The 26,561-nt window shown below is 41.0% G+C and overlaps 1 protein-coding gene across 5 annotated transcripts in view; it reads right to left on the minus strand.

Moving 5' to 3' along the window:
* ATP8A2 (ATPase phospholipid transporting 8A2) overlaps positions 1-26,561 on the minus strand; it is a 541,088-nt gene that overhangs the window by 107,460 nt on the left and 407,067 nt on the right. For all 5 annotated transcript variants that reach the window (XM_039520497.1, XM_039520502.1, XM_039520500.1 and 2 more), the window contains 3 exons: positions 26,366-26,427; positions 25,976-26,032; positions 19,865-19,972 (listed from right to left, as the gene is read on the minus strand). In XM_039520497.1, coding sequence (XP_039376431.1) covers positions 19,865-19,972; positions 25,976-26,032; positions 26,366-26,427 — 227 coding nt within the window. The remainder of the gene's footprint in view (positions 1-19,864; positions 19,973-25,975; positions 26,033-26,365; positions 26,428-26,561) is intronic.

Genomic DNA, 26,561 nt, shown 5'->3' on the forward strand with positions numbered 1-26,561 from the left:
AAACAGCACTGTAAGGTAAGGTATTACACTGCATCTAAGGTTGACTGTAGAAGAAATGCTATGACATTACAATTTATTATTTGAGAGGTAGTATGTGATCAAGTTACAGACTATATCATAAGGCATACACATAAAGGCAGAATTAAGGTTGTGCATGCAAATTTATACTGGCCTGAGACCCAAATGGGTAGTATTCAGTCTTGCACCCGGGACAGATTTAATACCTCCCCCTGGTACAGGATTGCATATTACACATTTGTGATCTCATGACCATGCAGAACTAGAAATGGGAGACTTAAACCATTAGAGTGGGGAGAGTCCCATCCTTCCAACAGGACACACAGCTTTGAAAGGTTTCCAGACATTAGACCTTAAAATCAGGCCATTATTATGTGTGGAAAAGCTATTTTTGCTCATTTTTAGAGTTTTGTGAAATATATTAGTCACCTCCATCTCCCTCTGAGCCCTGTGCAGTTGGACTTCTGGTAACAAAGGCATCTGTCTTTACAGGCAGACAGATACAAAACCCATACCTAATAAAAATGTTTCTTTAAAAATTTTCTAAAAACTTCTGCACCATATGTGGCTCATATAGAACATCTGATGATTTGGGCTGGTTAAAGGTTGTATCCGCATAAGTGTGAGATCAGCTGCTGAATTTGAGAAGTCTCATTGCACTGCTGCTCAGAGGAAGGAACTCTCTCGCCAGTGAAGAACAGAATAAAGAATTATTAAAATTCAAGTTCTCCGAGATTGGTAAAGCCAGCCAGAGGCTACTGACCCAGAGGCAGATATTGAAAGACAGCAGGAGTGCACAGACCTGGCAATTATTCTATTGCTAAATCTCCCATTAGGTGCTGTTAGTAGTGTGGAAGGGAAACTGGGCGAAAGGAGAAAATAAACTGGATATAAACAATAGCTTAAAAAGAGAGAGTGAGAAATGAAATATCAGAACTCTAGGCAACTTGCTCTGAGTTTTGACCCATTCAGTCAGATCCCAGGAAAAAAGAAACATATGACAAGTTTGTCACTGTAGTTTCTCAAGGACTAGCAAACTCTCTGTTGCGTACTGTATCAGGGGGTAGCCGTGTTAGTCTGTATCCACAAAAACAACAAGGAGTCCGGCAGCACCTTAAAGACTAACAGATTTATTTGGCCATACGCTTTCATGAGTAAAAAACCCACTTCTTCAGCTGCCTGGAGTAAAAATTACAGATGCAGGCATTATATAATGACATATGAAGAGAAGGGAGTTACCTCACAAGTGGAGAACCAGTGTTGACAGGGTCAGTTCAGTCAGGGTGGATGTAGTCCACTCCCAATAATAGATGAGGAGATGTCAATTCCAGGAGAGGCAAAGCTGCTTTTGTAATGAGCCAGCCACTCCCAGTCCCTATTCAAGCCCAAATTAATGGTGTTAAATTTGCAAATGAATTTTAGTTCTGCTGTTTCTCTTTGAAGTCTGTTTCTGAAGGTTTTTTGTTCAAGTATAGCTACTTTTAAATCTGTTACAGAATGTCCAGGAAGACTGAAGTGTTGTCCTACTGGCTTCTGTATGTTACCACTCCTGATGTCCAATTTGTGTCCCTTTATTCTTTTATATAGGGACTGTCTGGTTTGGCCAATGTACATGGCAGAGGGGCATTGCTGGCACATGATGGCACATATAACATTAGTAGACGTGCAGGTGAATGAGCCCTTGATGGTGTGGCTGATGTGGTTGGGTCCTCTGATGGTGTCACTAGGGTAGATATGGGGACAGAGTAGGCAACAAGCTTTGCTACAGGGATTGGTTCCTGGGTTAGTGTTTCTGTGGTGTGGGATGTAGTTGCTGGTGAGTATTTGCTTCAGGTTAGGGGGCTGTCTGTAACCGAGAACTGGCCTGTCTCCCAAGGTCTGGATGCATGAGGGATTGTTTTCTAGGATAGGTTGTAGATCGCTGATAATGTGCTGGAGAGGTTTTAGCTGGGGGCTGTATGCGACACCATCAGAGGACATTGTTAAAATATTACAGTTCGCGTACTATATAGCCATTTGGAACTTGAACTATGCTTGTAATACAGGGGAAATCAGGTAAGCCCAACGTTTTTCAATAATTTAGTTCTAGTCCATACTAATTTTGCCTCCAGTTCTACATGTTTGGCACTCAGCACAGTTTTCAAATCTGCTTAAAATGATTGCATCTTTTCAGTCAATATCTCCGTGATTGTTTCTTCTCCTGGCTGCAAAGCCGTCTGCCTACAATTTCTCAGAGACAGCCAGGTTTTCATGTCCATTGGCCCCTGCATTCCTGCCAAAGCCCTGCAGAAATGAGAGCTGCTGCAGCTGCCACGGTTTATTTACACACATTCCTGCCTCAAATTGAATTAATGAGCATAATTTAACTCAGGCAATGTCCTCCCCAGCTCTTGTTTCTCTTTGCCCCATTTGACATTTCTTTCTCTCTCTCAACTGCTCATGTAGTCTTAAGGAGGAGTCTAAAGTGACTCTGGTGTAACACGTAATTACAAATGCACTGCAGAGCCCACTTGAGTCACATAAAGTAAGTTCGCACAGCTCTGCTTAAGGCATGTTTTATGAAACATCTAGGAGCCCCTTAATGAATACCCTGAGGGCTAACTAGAATTTACCTGCTCTATCTGATCAGTGTTTCTTGGTTTAAGGATTAGCTTCCCATCAGGCTAATCAATTAGATATAAAATATCAACTCCTGTCATCTCAGAAGGCATCCTAGTCCATAACAACACATCTATCAAACATGCTTCTGGTGTGCTTGATAAATCCTCTCCATGTACATCTCTCAGTCCATTTCCAATCGCTAAACAAGCATTAGAAACCCTAGATCCAGGATTCTATGACTCTTAACTTTGCATGAAAAAACCAAGTGGATTCAGCAAGGATTTGGTTCTATGCATGAGGTCTGTTTATTGCACTGAACAGACCAATGAGGAATTTCCTGCATGGTATGTCAAAGGCAAAGTGCATGACCATTCATCCAAATTCTTTACAATAAAATCAACAGATCTCCTGTGTATTATCACATTATATACCAGTTTGCTTGAAACCTTGGAACAAAGTCAGTGTGATTCTACCAAGGGAGGAAGGGGGAGGAAAAAAAGAAAGAAATTGTACTTATAAAGAGTAGTGTACTAGCTGATGTCAACAGTTAACAGACAATACTCATCATGGATGAGAATGCTTCAGTAACACCCTTAAACCTTAGATCCAGAAAGAAAGAGATCACTCAGCACATGGCATCTGAGCCCCCTGAGAAGAAAATTCCAAATGGGTGCAATCATGTTGAATCATGTAGAAGCTTTTCCTTCCCCCAAACCATATTAGCTAAGACCATTAAACATATTTCACAGAGATCGCCATACAATCAAACACTGCATTTAACGCACAAAAAACACTGCGGGGGCCTGAGTCTGCAACCCAAATTCACAACAAATATCACTTACCCACTCAAGGGGTCCCAATAAAGTCAATGGGATTGCTTGCATGAGAAATTGCTGCTCAGCATAACTAGGGGGTTGCAGACTCTGGGCCCCATGAGCATATCTTTGGGACATTTTTGGAAGACTTTGTTGGAAAACTTGGTTCCAGATGGAAATGAGGAGCAATATTTAAGTACAGTGCACTTTTCCCACTTCAGTGCACACAGTGTATAATAGCGTTACCCCTTTTGAACTGAGTGGTTAGCCAAAATCTGGGGTCTTGCAGGTTGTTTCTGTTAGGAGGAGAAACTGATGAGAGAGTCACATATTTCTTTGATGCAATCCTGTTTATTTACATAAAGTTCTAGTTCTCTCAACACAGTAGGAACAAGCAACAGGAGACAGCTTCTTTATTTGCAGTTCCAAACCTCTTTCTAGGCAGCACTTTACCCAAAAGCTCTGTCTTCTCAGCTTTTTCTCAGGGTCACACTACAAGTCCTTCACTGGCTACCCTTGGCTTTCTGCTGCCTTCTCTGTAACTTTCTGTGGTGTTTCTCTCTCTCTCTCTCTCTCTCTCTCTCTCTCTCACACACACACACACACACACACACACACACACACACACACACACAGTCACGGAATGTGGAGGAGTCAGGCCCCTGGACCCCCCACTTCCTGTGATTCACTGTGACTCTTAGCCAGCCAAAAAAACAGAAGGTTTATTAGATGACAGGAACACAGTCCCAAGCAGGGCTTGTAGGTACAACCAGGACCGCTCAGACAGGTCCCTCTAGGGGGCAAGGATCTTAGACCCCAGACTTGGGATTCCCTGCCTCTTCCCAGCCAGCCCAAAACTGAAACCAAAAACCCCTCCAGCAGGCTCTCTCCCCCTCCTTCTCTCCCTTTGTCCAGTTTCCTGGGCAAAGGTGTCAACTCGCCCCACCCCACTTCTGGGCTCAGGTTACAGGCTCAGGTACCATCCCTCACCTAAAGTCATCCCCTGCTCTCCCATCCCCTATGCAGACAGTCCCAGTAAAACTAAACGACATTCCCAGGTCAATCCACCCCGCTCCCTACTGCGTCACACACACACACACACACACACACACACACACACACACACACACACACACACACACACACACACACACACACACACACACACACACACACACAGCTGCAATCCAATCAGTTCACGGCCACTTATGTTTTATCATCAGACCCTGGGGAATACCTCTCAGACTACATGGCTCAACTACTCCATCCTTGCATGTGGCCTGTGTTTTGGGCAGAGGCCCCTATTGTTTAGCTATCTATTCTAGAAAGCAGCTCAATTGTTTTTCTACATTTATCCAGAATGAAGGGTAGTTGTTCATCCACCAGCTTCAATGAGCTTTCGCCCAACCTCCCTCCCCCTCATCATAACAAGAGCACTTCTCCCAAGTAGAAGAGAAACACAGCATGACAGAGCCATGCTCTAATTTTCTGTTATTCCACCAGATATGACCTCGGTACATTTTTATCTATCTGGAGTTTTACTCAGTCACATTGAAAATCCATAGATATATTTTCAATGTTACTATATATATGATCAATTACAGCTGCCAGTATCTTAAAGAGATTCATTAGTGTTTCTTCTAACATTTATATCACTATATTGTTAAAAAACCTGCCTTGAATTTGGACATATATTTACTGAATGCAGCTTCTGTGCAAACAATGTTCAACACGGTTATTCTTCATGTTTCATTGAAATCATGTGTAATACACAAACCGAACAATATTTTTCTTAGTTCATCCCTCCATTACAAAACAATCTCAAACCACTAGAGCAATAATGTTTCCTTCTTGTCACAAAATGACATATGATGGATACATCAGGCTGTTCCATTTTTATATACATTTCATCATAAAACATAAAACATAACAGGATCAACAAATGAATCAGCCACTAGTGTTTATTTGTGCTACACATATAAGGGATTTTATTGTTTGTTTGTAAAAATGAATGCTCACTCACTCAACTCACTCACTGGTCATGTATATTTTGCCACTACAGCAAAACACATGATGTATTTCTCAAGAGAAGTCCCTGCAAAGGTTACACACCTTTTGTACTACTAAGGGCTAGATTGTGGCTTTAAGCTATTGGCCACATTGGCTTCCCCTTTTCCAACCCATCAAACACAACCTTATTGTCCCTCTACACCTTGGCAGGCAAACTGTCAAATACCTATAATACACGGATTTGGAATGCGGACCTCCCTGAGCCCATCTACTGTACTCCAGCTCCTCTCCCAACATGAGCTTCCCATTCACTCTGCATCCCAGCCACCAGATACAGGCCAGAGAGTCACATGTACCCCAGGAACTATAATAATATATAATACAGTGCTTTTCATAAGTAGACCTCAAAGCACTTCACAAAGGAGATCAATATAATTATATTACAGATGGGGAAACTGGTAGAGCTGATAGTGCTGCCTATTAAGAGCACCCCAACACTTCCCTTTTTAAAGATCCTATTTTCAGTTGCTGGTAACTTTGCCAAACTTTAAAAGGCTGGGCTGAGATTTTTTTCCATGCCAGTGTCTGCCGTGGGCTGAATTTTTTTGGAATGTTTCAGCCAGAACAGTGCTATGGTTTCGGAGAGCAATGCTAGGGAAAAATACATTGTTTGACCACATCAAAAAAATGCTTGAGTCCTTTTCTTTGAAAAGGTCTAGTGCCTCCATGCTTTACAGAAGGGTCTTCAAATTTGGCACTGTGCTTTCTGCTGTCCCAATGAAGTTTTACCCAAGTTTGGCCAACTTATAACCCTCTGAAAAATCTCAGTTCACACATGCTCAGCAGAGACTTGGGAGTTTCTCAGCTAAATTCCCCAAAGATTCGATGCTCACTGAGCATGCTCCAGCCCACAGCTGCAGAAGCCAAGCAGGACTTTCCTTTACTTGCATATCCTAACTGCTGCAGGATGGGGGGGGGGCAGGCACTGGAACAGAGAGCAGGGAGACTTTCTCCTGTGTGCTCTCAATGACCCCATTGCTGGAGCCCTGGCAGTGTGCAGAAGGGCCATCTGAATTGAATGTAGAAAGGACAAGTACTGGACAGAGGGAGCCTAGGACTGGAGCACAACACGGCAAACTGAAGGTTGTTTCAAGTGGTGAATGGTGGGGTGTAGAAATGGAGAGTCAGTGAGGGGAAAGAGGCCAGAGATAAAGTTGTTTTGGGGAACTTAAAGGTGAATTTTCTGACTTTTGAGGGTTCAGTTCGTTTGAAGTGTAACACTCTATTAATGTTACACATTAAAGGTCAATGTGTTCTCAGTCTGAACTCTAGCTAAAGCTTTTGTCTGGGGCCAAATGATGTTTTACCCTTTTGTCTTTCTTGTATGATGGGCAGCTGAGATGGGAGCACCTTATAAAGGTTCTAGATCCGGAAGAAAGCCCCCAAAACTCATGTATCTTATTGAAACTTTATCAGACATCTCTCAGAACTGGTTTTGCCATCCCTCCTTTGCATCTCCTAAGGAGCTCTTTTCCCTCGAGGCTTCTTTAAGCTAAAAATAATGAATAACTTCTTTTAAAGTTTTAGAGATTGTGTCCCTTGGCCCCTCAGTCTGGTCTCCTGTGTTTCAAAAAACAACTCAGACTCCTCTGATCAATAGGTTGAAAGTTATCTGGTATCAATAATGTCTATTTTAGATGTTTGTAGACTTCTATTTTAAAGTTCATTGTTAACACAGTGAATTGGAGGAGGTATTCTACATCTTCCCATAGGAACAGTATGCCTGAGGGACTATCATTCACATCTCTCACCAGTTTTTCAAGAACAGCAGCATCACCAAGCTACTATAAATCACAACTCTAGCCCTCTCTGTATTGACACTGATATGCTCTACAGTGAGAGGCAACTTTCCCCCAGTCATATAACAGGAAAAAGGGAAAAAATAGAAACACTTTGCAGTTCTCACTGGACATGGGCCCACACCCACCAATTATCCATGGCTCTAGAGGGAAGGAGGCATCGAAGAGGAAAGAAAAGGGATGAGAAGCATGCTTAGATCTTGAGCTCATCAGGGCTCCTTTTGTTTGTTTGTACAGTATCTAGCACAATGGTTCCCCATCCTGATAGGGTTTTCTTGGCATTTCTGGAATATAAATATCAAACCCAACAAAAATAGTCACGCAAATCTGGGCATCTTACGCCCACAGGCCAACTACACAAATACTGACTTCACACATGTGTGTAGATATGCTATGAACTGAGGTTATTCAGTGCACAGCATATTAAGATTACCTCCATTCCCAGCATGCTCATTCTTATGGGGAAGATGGGAGGCATGAGAGAAGCATCATCACCACAGCCAACTGGGTTAATCAAGAATCAGTGGAGGGACAGATGGGGCTGTCTGACCTACAGCACCATGTGGGATACTCAGGAGGGCTTGCTCTGCTGCCAAGTCCTCTGCTTCTGAAGCCCTTACACCCATCTTAATGTCAGCCCATTTTTATGGAGATTATTTCCACTCCTTGGGGTTTTGGGGGTCAAATTTTGTCCTTCAAGTGCAGATTTTTAAAAGTAAAAAACCACCATAATAAATACCATAGGGACGTAAGGGAATAAAGGCATGCTTTGAAATTAATTGGAAAAAAAATTTCCATCTAAAAAATGACTGGAGCTGCCTGCTCACAGAGATCCAAAACATAACACCAGGGAAGGAATGATTAAACATGGGGGGAAGACAAGAAATCAGAAAAACAAATTTAATAAATAAATAACCCTTCCCCCAACAAAACCGTAACACCCTGTTTCCTCTCCCTCTCAGCTCCCAAGCAAAGGAATGAATAAGAAATGGCATCTAAACAAAAAATCAGCAGTATCTCCTAACTATTAGCCAGGATGGGCAGGGATGGAGTCCCTAGCCTCTGTTTGTTAGAAGCTGGGAATGGGCGACATGGGATAGATCACTTGATGATTCCCTGTTCTGTTCATTCCACCTGGGGCACCTGGCATTGGCCACTGTCGGTAGACAGGATACTGGGCTAGATGGACCTTTGGTCTGACCCAGTGTGGCCGCTCTTATGTTCTAACTACCCTCTCCTGTTCAGCCACAATGCTGCACAGCCACATTCATAGGAGGACCTGAGGAGGACTCAAGTGTGACCCGAAAGAACCATTTAAATGCTCATTGCAAAAGTCACAGCTGCCCTATTACGTACTGCCCAGCCTCAGCTGTAAAAGTGTTTCCAATTTCCAGAGTGGCCACAACCTTCCCTGCTCTGGACCCCAGATGCACCTTTGAAAGTCTCCCTATACAATGAGTTGCCCAACAACACCCCACCCTCAAAAATCATGGAACTATCATGACGTTGGGCCCCATCACACCGATCACTCTGTTATACCCCTTTTCCCTACCCTTTGTCTGGGTATGGATCATCTACTACTCTGTGTTTGTGCAGTGTCTGATGGGGCCCTGTTCTCAGATATTTCCCAAGCACTATGATAATAAACATAATATTGATAATGACACTCTTATGGCAAATCAGTGGCAGTGCCAGGAACAGAATCTAAACCTTTTCCGGCTGTTGATCCTCTAATGGAATGGTTTTCAACCTGTGGTCCATGGACCCCCGTGGGGTGTGCAGATTATGTCTAAGGGTTCAGCAAAAGGTTGTCATTACCATAGTGGTTTTCAACCTGTGGCCTGAGGATTTCGAAAGGGTCTGTATCTCCATTCAAAATTTTGTAGGTGTCCACAAATGAAAAAAGGTTGAAAACCACTGCTCTAGTGCAGTCTTCTCATCACTAGCCAACAGCCAACCATTTATTTGTTTAGAATCCTCCTTACACGTGGACTGATGAAAACAGATCATAATGACTCCTCAGGAGAAATTCCAAGAAACTGCAGTGGCAAATTCAACACCGATAAAAGAAAATACTTTTTTAAACAACGCACAATTTGAGTTTTGGAAAGGCTGTTTAAGTCCTCATGCTTCCAGGCATAAACCACCCACTAATAATTGGAGGGTTAGGTGGCAATTTCCCTGAGGACAAGTTATTATTGAACTGCCTACTGCAGGGGTATTTGCATCTTCTTCTGAAGCACTTGGATCTGGTCACTCTCTGACACAGGATACTAGATTAGATGGACCACTGCTGGGCAATTCTTGTGTTCCTAGGTTCCATGCATCCGATGAAGTGGGTATTCACCCACGAAAGCTCATGCTCCAAAACTTCTGTTAGTCTATAAGGTGATACAGGACTCTTTGCTGCTTTTACAGATCCAGATTAACACGGCTACTCCTCTGATACTTGACACCATGCAAGGCACTGCATTTAGCCGTATGGAGTGGAAATCCATTTTACATGCATCCGACGAAGTGGGTATTCACCCACGAAAGCTCATACTCCAAAACTTCTGTTAGTCTATAAGGTGCCACAGGACTCTTTGCTGCTTTTAGGTTCTTTTCCTGTCACTGTAGCTCAAAATGCGGACAGTTTTTCATAGAATCATTGGACTGCAAGGGACCTTGAGAGGTCATCTAGTCCACTCCCCTGCACTCATGGCAGGACTAAGTATAATCTAGACCATCCCTGACAGGTGTTTTTGTCTAACCTGCTCTTAAAAATCTCCAGTGATGGATATTCCACAACCTCCCTGGCAATTCATTCCAGTGCTTAACCACCCTGATAGTTAGGAAGTTTTTCCTAATGTCCAGCCTAAACCACCCTTGCTGCAATTTAAGCCCACTGCTTCTTGTTCTATCCTTAGAAGTTAAGGAGAACAATTTTTCTCCCCCCTCCTTGTAACAACCTTTCACATACTTGAAAACTGGAATAATTTCCTCTCTCAGTCTTCTCTTCTATAGACTAAACAAACCCATTTTTTTTCAATCTTTCCTCGTAGGTCATGTTTTCTAGGCCTTTAATCATTTTTGTTGCTGTTCTCCAATTTGTCCACATCTTTCTGAAATGTTGCACGCAGAACTGGACACAATACTCAGTTGAAGCCTAATCAGCATGGAGTAGAGTGGAAGAATTACTTCTCATGTCTTGCTTACAACACTCCTGCTAATACGTCCCAGAATTATGTTTGCTTTTTTTGCAATAGCGTTACACTGTTCACTCATATTTAGCTTGTGATCCACTATGAACCCCAGATCTCTTTCCACAGTACTCCTTCCTAGGTAGTCATTTCTCATTTTGAATGTATGCAACTGATTGTTCCTTCCTAAGTGGAGTACTTTGCATTTGTCCTTATTGAATTTCATCCTATTTACTTCAGACCATTTCTCCAGTCCAGTTTGTTCAGATCATTTTGAATTTTAATCTTATCCTCCAAAGCACTTGCAACCCCTCCTAGCTTAGTATCATCCACAAACTTTGTAAGTGTACTCTCTATGCCATTATCTAAATTACTGATGAAGATATTGAACAAAACTGGACCCAGAACTGATCCCTGCAGGATCCTACTTGATATGCCCTTCCAGCTTGACTGTGAACGACTGATAACTACTCTCTGAGAACAATTTTCCAACCAGTTATGCACCCACCTTACAACCTAGCTACTGTATTTTCCGGCGTATAAGGCGACTGGGCGTATAAGACGACCCCCTAATTTTCCAGTTAAAACATAGGTTTTGGCCTATACTCGCCGTATAAGACTACCCCCCCTTCCGAGGCAACACCATTTAATAACATCAGATTTGATTTAAATAATTTTAATTAAAATGGTTTTGACTGAGTCAGAGTGGGCTGCCGCTGCGTGGGAGCTCAGAGCATCCCAGCCGGGACTCAGAGGGCTCTGGGCTGCTCTGGGCTGCCGCTGGGATTTAAAGGGGGATGCAGGGCCAGCTCCACCGAACTGCAAAATCAAACCAGAACGTCCCTGTGCTGATACTGTATGTACCGTGCTGAGCCAATCACGGCAAGCGGTGTCATCTATTAATGCATACAAAGCCTGCTCGGATTGGCTGAGTCAGAGAGGCGGGCTATTACCGTACAACCTTTGCCAATACGGTAGATCTACTATATTTCCAAAATTTGCTTATGAGGAGGTCTTGCGAGACAGTATCAAAAGCCTTACTAAAGTCAAGATATACCACATCTATTGCTTCCCCCCTATTCACAAGGCTTGTTACCCTGTCAAAGAAAGCTATTAGGTTGGTTTGACTCAGTTTGCTCTTGACAAATCCATGCTGACTGTTACTTATCACCTTATTATCTTCTAGGTCTTTGCAAATTGATTACTTAATTATTTGCTTCATTATCTTTTTGGGTACTGAAGTTAAACTGACTGGTCTGTAATTCCCCGGGTTGTCCTTATTTCTCTTTTTTATAGATTGGCACTATATTTGCCCTCTTCCAGTCCTCTGAAATCTCTCCCATCTTCAATGACTTTTTGAAGATAATCGCTAATGGCTCAGATATCTCCTCAGTCAGCTCCTTGAGTATTCTAGGATGTATTTTTAATGTCAATGCACATTGCCTTCAGTACAGTACAATACAGTAGCTACTTCTCTAAGTTTAAAAAGTCAGTTGGTTTTCATTAAGAAAACACTTACTAGGACACCTTCAAACCAACTCTGCAAGAACATGCAAAAAGCTTTGCTGCCCACAAAGAAACGTCTAAATACAAGAACAAATGACTTGGAGAAATCTATAAAGGACCTTAAGCAAACTCATATTCCAAACTGTGAATAATGATATGATTTTTGAGCATATCCCATTACCATAGGACTATAATTTATTTCTGAGGGAAAAGGCTGGTTTCTTTGTTTTCATGAACAAAGCTATATACTATTTCCAAGGCAACAAATCTGGATATTCTGCCAGTTATCTATAGGTGTAAAGGACCTTTACATATGCTGCTTTTCAAATTAAGCTATAGGTATCTGGTTTCTAACCATAGTTTGATGAAACAGTGTGGACAAGGACCAGTCCATATTGGAACAATGTTACAAACCACGGTTAAAGCCCCATGTACATGGCCTGCCAGACTCTGTTAGAAGCTGATTTACCTGCAATCAAGTTACATTTTGTTAACTGCCTTTATGTTTAATATGCTAATCCTGTAAATAGATATGGAAGAAAAGGAGCTTCCTTGATTGAGTATCCTTACTTTGAAACTCTGTATCTCATTTTCATAGCTCCAATTAGCCATTTCCATCAAATATTCTAATGACCTTAAACACATCAAAATAGGAGAAAGACTCTATATTCCTTGTATACTAGCAACTTACTGATTTACGTAATTGGTCTGAAATCTTCCCTTCATTATCATTTTCTCAGGTCCCTCTTTGTCATGATACCAACATCTGCAACCTTAGATTTATAAAAAAAAAAAACAATAAAATAAAACACCCAAATACCCCAAAAGCTTCTAACTTGCTGAACTTTTTCAAATTTTATTTTTAAGAAAAGTTGCTCTTAGTTGATCAAGTGAACCACATTTTCAGAAAGTAGCCTTTGATTTTGCATTTGAAAAACCAAGCAAGGAAAATTTGCACAACCAAAATTCAAAGTTAGGTTAAGGCTGGCTTAATATTTGGCTGTATATTGCCAATTCTGAGTCCAAGGTGATTTTTCATAGGCAAAGTTTAAACCTGTGAAAACGAATTCATATGGGAAAAGCTGACACAACCTTAGGTACAGCTGCATGAATGTAACAGTTTTAAGATCTCCACAAGGATTAAAGTCATATGAGCAGCAAATTTATTATACAACTTTAAGACATACCCCAGGAGAGATTTGCTGATAAGTTGCCAGTAGGCAGAGAGGTGTTCTTGTTTATAGGAAGCCTCTTCATTGTGTGCATATTTATTCAGATAATTTTACATTCACAATATGCCCTTTAAAAAAGATATTGCTGTCTCATTTTATTCATCTCTATTTTTTTGTTTTTGGCGCATCCTACAGCATGACAACATCAGAGACCTACAATGGCATATTCGCTTATGAAAGTCATTCATGGATCACAAAAATAACTAAACCATTTCCTAAACAGATGTGTAAAAGAGGTATGCATACTTCATTACCCAACTTTAATGTATCTGCTCAAAGCACAGGCCAAAGCTCCAGAAAAAGAGTAAGTTCCAAAACCACATCAAGTGCAATGGAGACCCTTTCACATAATTATAAAAATAAACAAGATCAGAAGGCATGAGGACTTCAATCTGCAGGCAGAAGTCTGATTTCTGACTAACATTTGAATGAGAAGTTTCCACAGATTGAAACACTGACATCACCGTGTAATGCGCAAGTGATTGTAGACAAACAAACCACAGTCAGAACAGCCAATTCTCTAACCAGCACCAAACTCTGTGGAAATGAAATGCCAAAAGAACAACAGAAACCTCTGGAAAAAAAATTTAAAACTGAGGAGAGGAAAGCAAAAAGACCCACGAAAATAGGAAAATATATACCGAGTTGTAGATGTTGTCAACAGTTGTGTGAAAAATGAAAAAAGTAGTAATGTGAAGCATATTTAACACAACCATGGAAATATTGCAGATTATGCTGCACTGAAATCAGGGCTGCTCTTTTGTGCGGGCTCCTCTTTTCACAATTCGTAACATGAATATAGACTCCCTCAAATAGCCGTGAGGTATCCTTGGACTAGATTTTATCCAGAGGACTGGTCACATGACCAGTTGGTTCTTCTAAAACTTTACAGTCCTGGCCAGCCAAACCATTTTTTCCGGACAAAAGTTAAGAGGACTGATGGAAGAGCTGGGGGTAGGTACGTCATGCTCAGGGGACATAAACAGGAAAGGAAAAGAAGCTGCCTGGGGCCCTGGGCCAGAGCAAGTGGGGGGCCCCTCCCCACTCCTTCTGCTCTGTCCCCCCACCATGGCCCTGGGGCGCAGTGGGGAGTGAGCACTCCTCCAGTTCCAAGGCTGCAGTGGAAGTCCGGATGCTGGGGCTTCCCTCGACCCACCCGCCTGGTGCTTCTGCTGGAGAATGGGGTCGGGGGCTGCCCCTGCCGCCCCGTGGCTTTCTGGGGACAGACTCAGGCGGCACTGGGGTGGGGGGGGGTTTGCCCATTCCATGGCTTCTGCCGGAGTCAGGCACCACTGTGGGGGTTTCCCCTCATGCCACAGATTCTGCTGGGGATGTGGTTTGGGGCCTCTGGGGCTTCCCCCACCTTTCCTGCCTGGTGCTGCTGCTGGAGAGTGGGGTCGGGGTGTGGGGGCTTCCCCTGCCCTGCCTGCCCAGTGGCTGGGGCTCAGGGCTTCCCCTGCCCAACAGCAGATTTTTTCCAGGGCCCCCTGGTTGGCCAGAATCTCTGGGCATGGGCCCCATTGATCCAGTGGCTAATCTGCCACTGCTTAGAAAGCCAGGAAGCTGGCAACAGACAGGGGCTGCTGCTGGAAAAGGGTAGTCAGTCCCTGGGAAGAGGGAGGAGGGTTTGGAGCTGGTACCCCCTCCTCTCGGAAGGTACCAGAAGAGTAGGAAGCAGTCCAGGGAAGGAGCAGTGAGGCTGGAAGAGTAAAGTCCAGAACTGCTGGGTTGAGGTTCTATGGACTGGAACCCAGAGAAGAGGGTGAGCGCGGGTTCTCCTACCAGCCACTGAGGGAATGGCACCTGAGACAGTGAATAGGAAGACTGTCTGGAAAGGGGAAATGCTAAGTGACCTGGCCTTAGAGGAGGCTGTGGTTCCTGGGCTGAGGAGGGGCTACAGACCAGAGAGACAGACCGAGTGATGGCATGCAACTGGGGGAAGGGGTGTTGACCTGATGAGCTAATCCCTGGGCTGGCCAGGAGGAGACGCCAGACCAGCGGTGAATGGAGCACCCCGTGTCAGACACTATCCTTAAACTCTTTCTGAAAGCACTACATATGAACCAAGAAGCTATCTGATAGACTGTCCTAGGACCGTACTCAACTCAGCCCAAGAAGTGTCCCACTGAAAGCAAAGTAGACAGCGTCAGGAAAGAGAATTAAAGCTTGCTATTGGCTATAAGAGCCAAAAATCATCTCTCAAAATTCACGTAGAAAGTTCACTGGAGTGGCCCTGATCTTTTGCTGTTTCCATTAACCAAATGTAGAGCTGATAGTTAAAAAAAAATATTTTGGTTAAGATATCAGTGAGTCTGATCTTGACAAAAGAAAAGGTAAGAAGAAACTAAGAAGAGGCAAGAGAAGTATTAGAAGCTAGAAGCAGATTTACACACACAAAAAACATGACGGTACAGTGCCAACTCTGGCTCTTCCAACCATTGGGAGGGCAAAAAGCCTCAAATGTGGAAGACATTAGTAATGCTGATCTGTAATCAAAATATTGTGGTCAAAACAATACTTAAATCATAAGTCTGGAACATGACTGCATACAACATGTCACCCAGCAAAAAACCCAAAACAAAACCTCACCACCACTAAATGCCTAACACGTCAGACTAACCACAGCACAGGAATTTTTTATTGTATTTTATTTTATTTTTATTTTTTAAAGAAAAAAGAAGATTAAAAATGGACAATGAATCACCTTTGAGTCTTCAGAACAAAATTAATGAGGCAAAGACCAACATAAAATGCTTATAAGAGAGGGGGGAAAACAGGAACTGTCAAATTGGAAGAGATCAGTGGTATCCTGTCTCTACCAATGGCTAATTCCAGATGCTCCATAGAAAAGCATAAACCTCCCATAAAGCATTTAACAATACAATACAACAACATGGGAAGAGAGCCCAGCTGGTATTCAGATTAAGACCTGAGGCTCAATATATTTTTATTCTAGTGAGTGCAACCACATATGTTATTCTAATTTACATACAGCCAAAGCCTGCCTTGACTTTGTGTCTGGCACTCACTGAGGAGAAGAGGACAAAAACAGTCCCCTGGGCCCAGAAACCTCATTTATGTGGCCCAGGTAAGGGACAGGCAGAATTGTAGCCCATCCCTATTCCTTTTACAGTACCATGCACCCCCAAAGGGGTAGGAAATAGGCAAAGCTATGGCCCTGCACCCTGATGCGCTGACCAACAGAGCTGGCTGGCCACCCACAAGGTAATTAGCTGCAGCTCAAAAAGGAGTTCAGTAGAAGACAAGTAGCCTCTCCCTGAGGTAGCAGTAACAGACATTTCCTAATGGCACCATCTCGTCCATATTATGTACATTATAATATACATATTTATATATTGATGTACAAAACTACTGGTTTAATAATATCTTGAGGCAATGAGTTCCACATACTAACAGGGAGAAGGGATCAGACTGGTGCCCAATGTGTACAGTATGCTCTGTTTGCAGAAATTTTCATTCAAAAAAGAGCTAGTCCAAACTGGCACATGTGCACAACTCAGACCATGCAGAGGCAAGGATTGTAGATCCCTTTATTTCCTCAATACTCCTCCTATGCAAAAAACAACCAAACAAAACACCCAAAGAGGCTCAAGAAACCAAGGGGACCAGGCTGAGGACATCCCTGTCATAGATAATTTTAAAGCCTCCTGGAGGTGTAGACTTCAACTCCTACTTCTAGTACTGTTTAGGGAACGAATGCATGGGTTTAAAAAAAGACCATCAAAAAGCTACCAAAGATTTTCTACTTAATTTCCAGTGTGTCAAATCTCTTTTATTATTGTAAAATTTCCATTAAGTTACACTGGGATTTTATCACTGCTTTGTCTTATTAGCACTATGTTTAATTTGTTGTATTATGAAATGTATTAAGTGAAACAAAAGAAATATGTTGTCTCTGACAGTAGAGAATAACTCTTTAATTCAGTAGTTACTTCCCTTTGCCCTGAAGGAAAAACCTGCATTTTTCCCCATGTAAGAATGCTCTAAACATAATGTACAAGAGAAAGAAATACTCACTCAATAGTTTAATAAACCCCAGCAGAAACAATATATCTTTTCAGACGCCTAAATATCTGAGACTTTCCATGCAGACATTTAGTGAATAGATGGAATAAAATGCTTTACACGTCATATTTTTGACTCATGATGGGATGTGCTGGTTGCTATAGACACTAACTAAGCATTATAGTCATAAGAAACTAAGTTGCTTTTACGTACTATAGTATTTTGTGTCATAGAAGTGCTTAAAAGATTTTGAAAATTAATTTATTTAAACAACTAGGAACACTCTAATGAAAGAGAGATTTAAAAACAAACTATAAACTCTTCACTGTCCCACTTTGCTTTTAACAAATCTTGATTACTTACAAGTGCAAAAAGGAAAAGAGATGGAATAAAGGAATATTTTAAATAGCCTGGAAGAAGAGAGGCAATTCATTTTACAGACTGTAGCCTAGTATGGTCCCTGCTCATTTGACCATGGTTTGGTATTGTGAGGCAAATTATTTCTCGAGAGCTTCTGTGCAAGTTAATGGAAGTTCTACAGAAGCTTCCTCCATCTTAGGGATCTTCCATCATTTTCAAGAGGTAAAAAACTTCTCTTTTTTCACCTCTCCTCCCCTCAAAGCATACAAACTAGGGAGCAAAAATATAACACTACAACACAGTGGTACTGTTTAAACTAATTTTTATGCTGAAACCATATATTATATTACATAAGACTCCCTTTCCCCCAAAGGCTCTTGTACTTTTGCTAAGATGATGAACAACTCCATAATGTCTTCAATAGTGATTACTGATCCAGGAACAGCTATGCAAGTATTGGACTACATTAACGGTCTCACTCAATCACTCAGAACATAAATGTTGTGCTCTCCACAAGAACAAGTATTGTTTTACCCTCAGCAAGATATTAATGTCATATCTCAAGACATCGTTTGTTCTGGAAAACCAAAGAGTATAAAATAACATGGCTTAAGTAGAAAAACATTTTCTAGAAAGTATTTAAGCAAAAATAAAATGCTATTTAACATCAGTTACTTTGCTCTGGGACCTGTGGGTTACATTGTGGTTAACATCCACTCCAGTCCTGGTGCTCTTTTTGGGAGGTGAGGGTGGGGAGAAGAGGGGTTATTGAAATTAAAAAAAGTTCTAAAAAACACTGCATTCTGGAACTGAACTTTATAGTCTGAACCTTCTAATATGTGGGACTAGTTTACCTTGACACTTGTGCATTAAAAATGCTGACACATTAATAGCCACATTAAGAGTCTGCTGCTATAGATTGGGTATGAGACCTAATCAAATTTCAGCCTAATTTATGGAAATGTGAATTAGAGTTGCTGATGCAAATGTGCACTGTGAAACACACTGAGGACACTATGAAATACTATCAAAGGAATTTGGTGTTTGTCTCTGCCAGTCATATGATGGCGGATCCCATCCTGTCAGCTGTCATTCTCTCTCCTTGCTTTAGAAAGCTGTCCATGATAATCTACTTAAATCGCCATTATCCTCTGCTTTGTACCACAATCTAATGAAATATTTATTAGACCAGAACCATGCTGAAGCAGAATGATGCCAGAATTACTACATCATAGGCTGCAATTCCCATTGTCTCTCGCAGACAAAAGGATGCCAACAACTATATGAAATTACATGAAAAGTATCCTTACAAATAATTAATTAAGTTGCCGGATGCTTTGTGTTTCTCATGCACAAAGATGACATTGTATAAAAATTAATTTGCTTAGATCCACTATTATAACCATTCTCATTTTGCCTTTTTCTCTTCTCTATAAACAAAAGCATCTTTAAAGGTAACTCTAAACTTGCTCTATCTTTTCCAGTAACTTACTGTGACAACATTGGAGTTTGCTTGGAATAGTATTTTATGGTATATTTGCTAGCCCCTCATTTCCAAGGAGTCTCCTATTCTAAATACTCTCATTGAAGGAGTTTGACAGGCTCATTATTCTCTCTGTTCACCATTGGTTGAAATAATGATAGGGTGAATTTCACCACCTGCAACAACTGACAATGAAGGAACAAATCCAGAACTCCATTAACATTGTCAGGGGACCTATAACATATAAGCTTCCCTTCTATTTCTGACCATCCCATAAGTTGTTTTCAGGTACATTCTCTATTTTCTTTTAACAAGTTAGGAGAAAGGAGTAGTAGAAAACCGAGTATATGAACAGAGGAAATACACAACCCAAAGTTTTAAAAATATCAAATTTTTATCTGGCATTTTGTCAAACCTTTGTTACCAAGAAAATCTCCCAAAGCCATTATTAATGAAGAGCCTAGGTCCATTTCCACCCAAATCAATGGGAAAACTCCATAGACTATCTACAGCACATACAGTGACTTACACTGTGAACAGCTTTGAGAACCAAGCTAATTGGTTTTAATTAGTGTTGTAAAACTTTAACACTTGCAGGGAGGTTTTAACTAAAGCTTAGGTGCACTCACTAAAGGCATGTCCTTTACAGGCACCATCCTGTTGCTGTATGAGCACGGCAGATAATATTACTTTCCCAAGGCACTGAAGACAAAAGGCTGCAGTCAGAAAGCACACTCACCAATCCTTCCCATATCCAAGCATGAAAACTAACCTGTCCAAGCATGTCTGGTGCAATGGGAATGGTGGGCCAGATGGCAGAGTAGACTCCGAAGAACACCAACCAGAGCAGCATGCTTCCCCAAACGGCCAGGTGGCTAAACTGTAGAGGTGACAAAAGAGAACACAGTACAGCTCTCTTTCCGCTCAGTAATGCCCACATTATTATTTTTCTCCTAGGAATCTTTTCCTGTCCAGATCACTGTCAGTCTCAACTCACAGCTGTCTACTATAGTTGGTTTTAGGCCAGTGGCACAGACTGGTTTAAACAGCACAGACGGCTCCCCTCTTTAATCTTTTCTCCATGACACAGACAGCCTTTTCAGACAGTCTATCTTACTTGTAGCCTCAGAACCTCATCAGATTTTCCTTAGAACTCTGAGGTGCCCTCTGATTCCTGGTTCCCATTTTACTCATACTGGGTTACGTGATGCACCAACGTGGACGTTTTCAAAGGTATGAGTTAGAGATCACACCCACAAAAGTCCTATTATGCCATTGCATGTATGCATATAAGCCACATGCAACACTAACATAGCCATTACTGGAAGAATCAAATACTGTGTTACACACAAGGACTACAAGAATAATCACTATTATGTACTGATTATTTTTTAAATATGTGCTATGTGATTTATGGATATGCAAGACAATCCATGCCCCAAGGAGTCTACAGTCTAAACAACTAAAAGGAATGGATGAGGGAAAAGGAAGCAACATAATACCAAAGTGATCAAGGAGATGTGCTGCATAAATTGAATACAAACAGTGTGATGTCATAAATGACTGTACATATACACTATTGCCAAAGGAGGGTTTTAGAGACTTAAGATGGAAAGCTGAATTTACCTTTAATACTGAAGAAGTGAATGCCATTTTATTGAGGCTCACACACACTGTCATGCGTTATTGCATTTCAAAAAAAGGAGTGTTATCTAGCAGATAGAGCAGGGGGACTATAAGCCAGGACTCCAAGATTCTGCTCCTGAAACTGCCACTGATTTTTCTAGGTGGCAAATCACTTCAACTTCCAGTGCTGCAATTTACTCATCTGTCAAACAAGTAAAATAATACCTGTTTTGCATGGGTACTGTAAGGCTTAATTAATGCTAGTAAAGTGCTTTGAGATCCTGGATAAAAAGCACGACAGATGCAGGGTATAGTTCTTAATAATAAATACATATTTTAAATGCTGATCACAGACATATATTGAACTTCCTGATTATGTGTTGAGAGAATCTTACTAATCCACATTCTGAAAGGTGAATGCTGATGACCTTTCTGGAGTAAAATATGATGAACCATCAAAGCAACAAAGAATCCTGTGGCACCTTATAGACTAACAGACGTTTTGCAGCATGAGCTTTCGTGGGTGAATACCCACTTCTTCGGATGCAAGTCCACTTGCATCTGAAGAAGTGGGTATTCACCCACGAAAGTTCATGCTGCAAAACGTCTGTTAGTCTATAAGGTGCCACAGGATTCTTTGTTGCTTTTACAGATCCAGACTAACACGGCTACCCCTCTGATACATGACCCATCAAGTCATTTAACAGGGTCCTATTGTACCAGTTTGCATTCTCATGCATATGTATTTTGACAGCTTATAGGTGGTTAAAAAAAATAAAAAAACAAGTAAAAAATATTTAGAATACATACCGGACCAGAATTTTTAAAGAAATAATTTAAATAGTAATAGTCTTACTACTAACAACACTTAGCATTTAGTTAAGTGTGTTAATATTGCTTTATATAATGAACTTATTAATCCTCAAAACAGCCTGATGGGTGATTTGGAAATATTAGTGCCTTAATTTTATAGATGGCAAAATATGAGGCAGAAAGCTGGAGTGGTTTATTTGCGTAGACCATACTGCCTCCTGAAGAGGCTGCTTGTAAAAAAACAACTCATTTTATTTACTATTTAAAAAGTGTTTCTTACAGTTTTTAATGTTTATTTTATTTTAAATTAATGTAAATAATACAGGGGCAGCTTGTTTCTGTTGGAACTGTGAGGAACCTGCCAATAGCTCACTATGGGCTCAATCTCACAAGGTGTTAATGTCATCATCTCCCACTGACTTTATTTCTGATTGAGAAAAGCACTTAAAACATGTGCTTAGGTCCTTTCCTAAATAGGGATGGACTTAAGCACATACTTAAGTGCTCTCCTGAATCAGAGACTTCTGTGGTAGCTGAGGGCACTGAACACCTCCCAGCATTCAGCTCTTGTGGAGCTGTTGCTGGAATTCACATTTAAAGAAAAAATACAATTACATGAGAAAAAACCCTTGCAAAAAGTCATATTTTCAGAGCAGATTATTGCTCCCTCTGAGCTGCAGCAATTTCAAGAAATAAGCCAGAAGACCCAGCACTGTTCAGGTTGAAGCTTTTGCTAAAAGTTGCTAGAGTCACTAAGATTAAAAGTGACAAAAATAAGCAGAGGAAGATCTATAAGGACTTTTTTTTTGCTTTTTAACAGGTGTATTTATGTAGAATGAGGGTGAAAGAGCATCTTCCTCTCCCCTTGCTCCAATCCCCATTGCCCCCTCTGCAAACCCTTCACTAGATGTTTCTCTGATTCTACAACAGCTTTAAGCTCTTCAGCCTCACTTTCATTATGCTGTGATGCTGCCCCACTTACATCTCTTCTCTCGTGTCCTCCCCATCTTTCTTCTTATGGTCATGTTAATCGCTTCTTCCAACACCTCATACGTGTCCTTTTCCAGCTTTCAGCCATGTGCCTTCTTTCATGATTCCTAGGCTTGGAACAGCCTCCTACTTCCTGTATGCCATGTGCCCTCCCTCTCCTGCTTGAAATCCCTCTTTACACACTTAATTTGGGTTGTCTCACATCGTTGATTTCACACTAAAATGAACTGGCTGATTATTCTGATGTAATAGGTGTAAACCAGAAGTAACCGTTGAAGATGTAAAATCAATGTAAGTCAAAGGAAGATCAGGCCTATAGTGTCTCCAGTTTTCTCTTGCTGGTCTGTGTATCCAAGCTACCTTAATTAATTTGGAAGCTCTTCTGAGGCAGGGAGCTGAGCTACTAGAAGTGTTAGTTGTGAAGAGCCTGTTGCCGTGCTACATATAAACTATGTACAGCAGTAAGTCATTCTGAACTGTGCCACTCTAAAGTTTTAGCTGTACATCATGGAACGACCATTGGTCAGACCACTCCCTCCACCCTGCTTACTGGATATGTCAGGATAAGAACTGCTGTGCATCTGTTTAGAGCTTTCAGTTATACCTATCACAGTCTCTCATGTGGCCAAGTGTATCTCTCACTCCTGAGAATAAACCTGCATGTAACCAATCCACTCGATGATGGAGAAGAGGCTCTCAGTCATACATTTAATACTCTTCAAGTATTACGAATGTTCTCCATGCATTGATTCACTCACAGCTGAAACAATAAGTGTTACCAACACAAGGCCCCCAAGGAGAAGCAAATCACCACAGGGCCCAAGTCAGTGAGTGAGGAATTAGGAGGAACTTTTCTTTACATTATTTTTATATCAGAAAAACTCATGCAACTAATATATAAAAGAAAGGAGAAAAAAAAAAACATGTCCTGCCGACAGGGAAGATTTTTTGCACATGCTGACATTTTATTAATAAAATTCTTGTATCAAAAAACATAGGGATTTATTGACCCAGTATAAGTGCCTTTTTGGCTAAATTCAGAAAGCAGCAGGGTCAGTAATTGGTGTCTTTTCAGTCACGTGGGGATAATTATTCAGGGAAGAGGGATAAGAAACATCAAATTATTCTGAATGTTACAGGATTTGAAGAGGCCCCATATGTCTAGGAAGCAGATTTGGATGCCTCTACTTAGAGTGTGGGGGGGGTTCATTTGTTTTTGATAAATGTTTTTACATTTTAAAATGGCACTGAACTACACATAAAAAAAATCTATGCACAAACAGCAACAAAAATAGCACTTATGTTCTTTTATATTTTTTAGATGAGAGAATGAGGCACCACATTCAAAATAATAAAGTCAAATAAAATGATCCACTTTTTCATCTTCAAAATGTTGTACAAACATTAACTAACTAATCCTCACGACTCCTCTGTGAGGCATCTAAGTAAGTATTGTTACATTTTAAAGCTGGAGGAGCGGAGGCAGTGAGATTAAAGGACTTGGCCAAGTCCATTAAGGGAGTCAGTGGGGTCCTGATGGGATATGAATGCAAGATCCCCTGGATCATGCTTGTGCTCAGAACACTAGACCACACCACTCCGTTTATACTAGTAATACCAGTGGGTTCAACCTTTATTGTTACTACGCAAATAAGAATAAATGATTTGTGAGGAACTTTACAGACATAATAGTCCCTGTTCCAAAGAGTTTGGTATAGTTAACAGTTACAAAAAGAAAGTTATTAGCAGCTGAACCATATATAGCTTGCAGAGTATACAATGGCCTACATTTTTAAGTGATTAGTGATTTTGGATGCCTTGATTCTTATATGTCCCACTTAAGACACCTCAAACTCCTATAAGATGTTTCAAATTGGGTGCCTAAAAATTGAAGCACCCAAAAATCATTGGTCATTTTGGAAAATTTAGGCATTAATATTTCTGAAAATATTCTGCTAAGGAGGCATCATGAGAGAAAATCATTGGATTTCTGGGATGCTACTACCCTAGATTCTGCCACCAATGGTATGTCTACCTATTGGACAGAAAGTAATAGCCAATCATTGCTGTGAATGACTCATGAATCTGAGGGTCAGAGAATATGTACGGTTTTCAATTATCCCCACATCTAATCAATTCTGTGGTTCAGAAAATGCAACAATACTTGCAAACACAAAGAGAGCACTAGTACATAAAAAACTCGGTGGACTTGAAAAATAAAGAATTGCCAAAAAAAAAAGGATCTGGCACAAAGCCAGCTGAAATCAGTGGAGGTCAAGCCCTAATTGCTTATTAGTTGCTGGACACCTTTTGTTTGGTACTGCATGTATTACTTCCAAAGTGGCTATGTAGTGGATCAGGTAATGGAAAAGATGTAGATTATAGGCCAAATTCACTGACTTTAATGGAGTTACTCCAATGATGGCCATACCCAATACATTAATTTAGACTATTTACAGGAGCCAGGCTAGTAAAAATGTTTCTCTTTTCCCACTTCAAAGTTTTGATGCCACATCCTTGTCATTATATTATGCATAGGGCCCTATCAAATTCACACTACATTTTGATCAATTTCATGGCCATAGGATTTTTAAAATACAGCAGACCTTCGCTAGAACGCGCATCTTTATAGCGCGAATTCGGTTTTAGGCTACCATGCATGGATCCCAAATTTAATTACTTAATTGGAATCCACAGTAACACGGTCCCCGCTATAATAATGCGGGGCCGCGCATGGACCCAAAACCCCGCGTTCTAGCAGGGGTCTGGTGTAGTAAATTTCATGATTTCAGCTATTTAAATCTGAAATTTTAAGGTGTTGTAACTGTAGGGGTTATGGAGGGGTCACAAGGTTATTTTGGGGGTGGGGGGCTGTCGTACTGCTACCCTTACTTCTGCTCTGCTGCTGGCGGAGCGCTGTCTTCATAGCTGGATGCCCAGCCAACAGTCACCACTCTCCGGCTGCTGAGCTCTGAAGACAGTGCAGACGTAAGGATGGCAATACCACGACCGCCCCCCCCCCCAAATAACCTTGTGACCCCCCTGCAACTCCCTTTTGGGTGGATCCCCAATTTGAGAAACGCTGATCCCCCCCCATGAAATCTGGTCTTTTATGTGCTGTTACCCTATACTATACAGATTTCATGGGGGGAGACCAAATTTCACGGTCTGTGACACGTTTTTCACAGCCGTGAATTTGGTAGGGCCCTAATTATGCTCTGTCATCTGCAGTTATCACCTAATATAAACATACTCTATGAAGTGAAAAGCAAGGAAAACAGTGATGTAACTCCAGATGAGAGATAATTGTAACCCAGATGAAAATACACCTACACTATTTCCACTTCAAACCTAAATACAAAAAATTTTAAATTTCTATATTAAAATATAAAACATACAATATGAAGATAGATGTGGGCAAGAAAGATACCAAAAAAGATTGAGGACTACTTACTTTAGTCCATGCTGTGGTTTCTAAACCAGCTTTCAAACAAACAGTAACCACAACATACTGTGGAAAGAAAGAAATGGAGGAAATATATTATATTCAGCATGCATATCCCACACCTAGTTGTTTAACTTTCCCCCTTCTAATTTATATGCTGCCCGTCCCCAAAGGCCTCTGGGCACCTAAGAGAACTAAAAGCATAATTTTTACACAATATTGTTCAGTAAATTTCTGAAGGAGGGAATGAAAAATAAAAGACAAAACATTTATATATATACACACACATGGTGTAATTCTAATCTCACTCATACATCTACTGATGTATCCCAGTGTCTGATTGGAAGCAACTCTACTATTCAGCAAAAAATTCCTAAGATATAAATGCTGAGAACTTACTGTATAAACGATGTTTCCAACAAATAAATAGTCTGGTCCTTGGCCATTTGTGAACACTGCATCTGAAAGAGAGATAAGAAAGCTTATCATCATATTTGATAATCAGTGTATCAATAAAATGGAATAAAAGGGGAGAATTTCAAAGAAAAGATTTTCAATAACGTGCTTGAAAAAATCTCTTCTGAATTTGTCTTTG

Source organism: Mauremys reevesii, linkage group 1, assembly GCF_016161935.1.
Source record: "Mauremys reevesii isolate NIE-2019 linkage group 1, ASM1616193v1, whole genome shotgun sequence".
In the NCBI taxonomy this organism is placed as follows: Eukaryota; Metazoa; Chordata; order Testudines; family Geoemydidae; genus Mauremys; species Mauremys reevesii.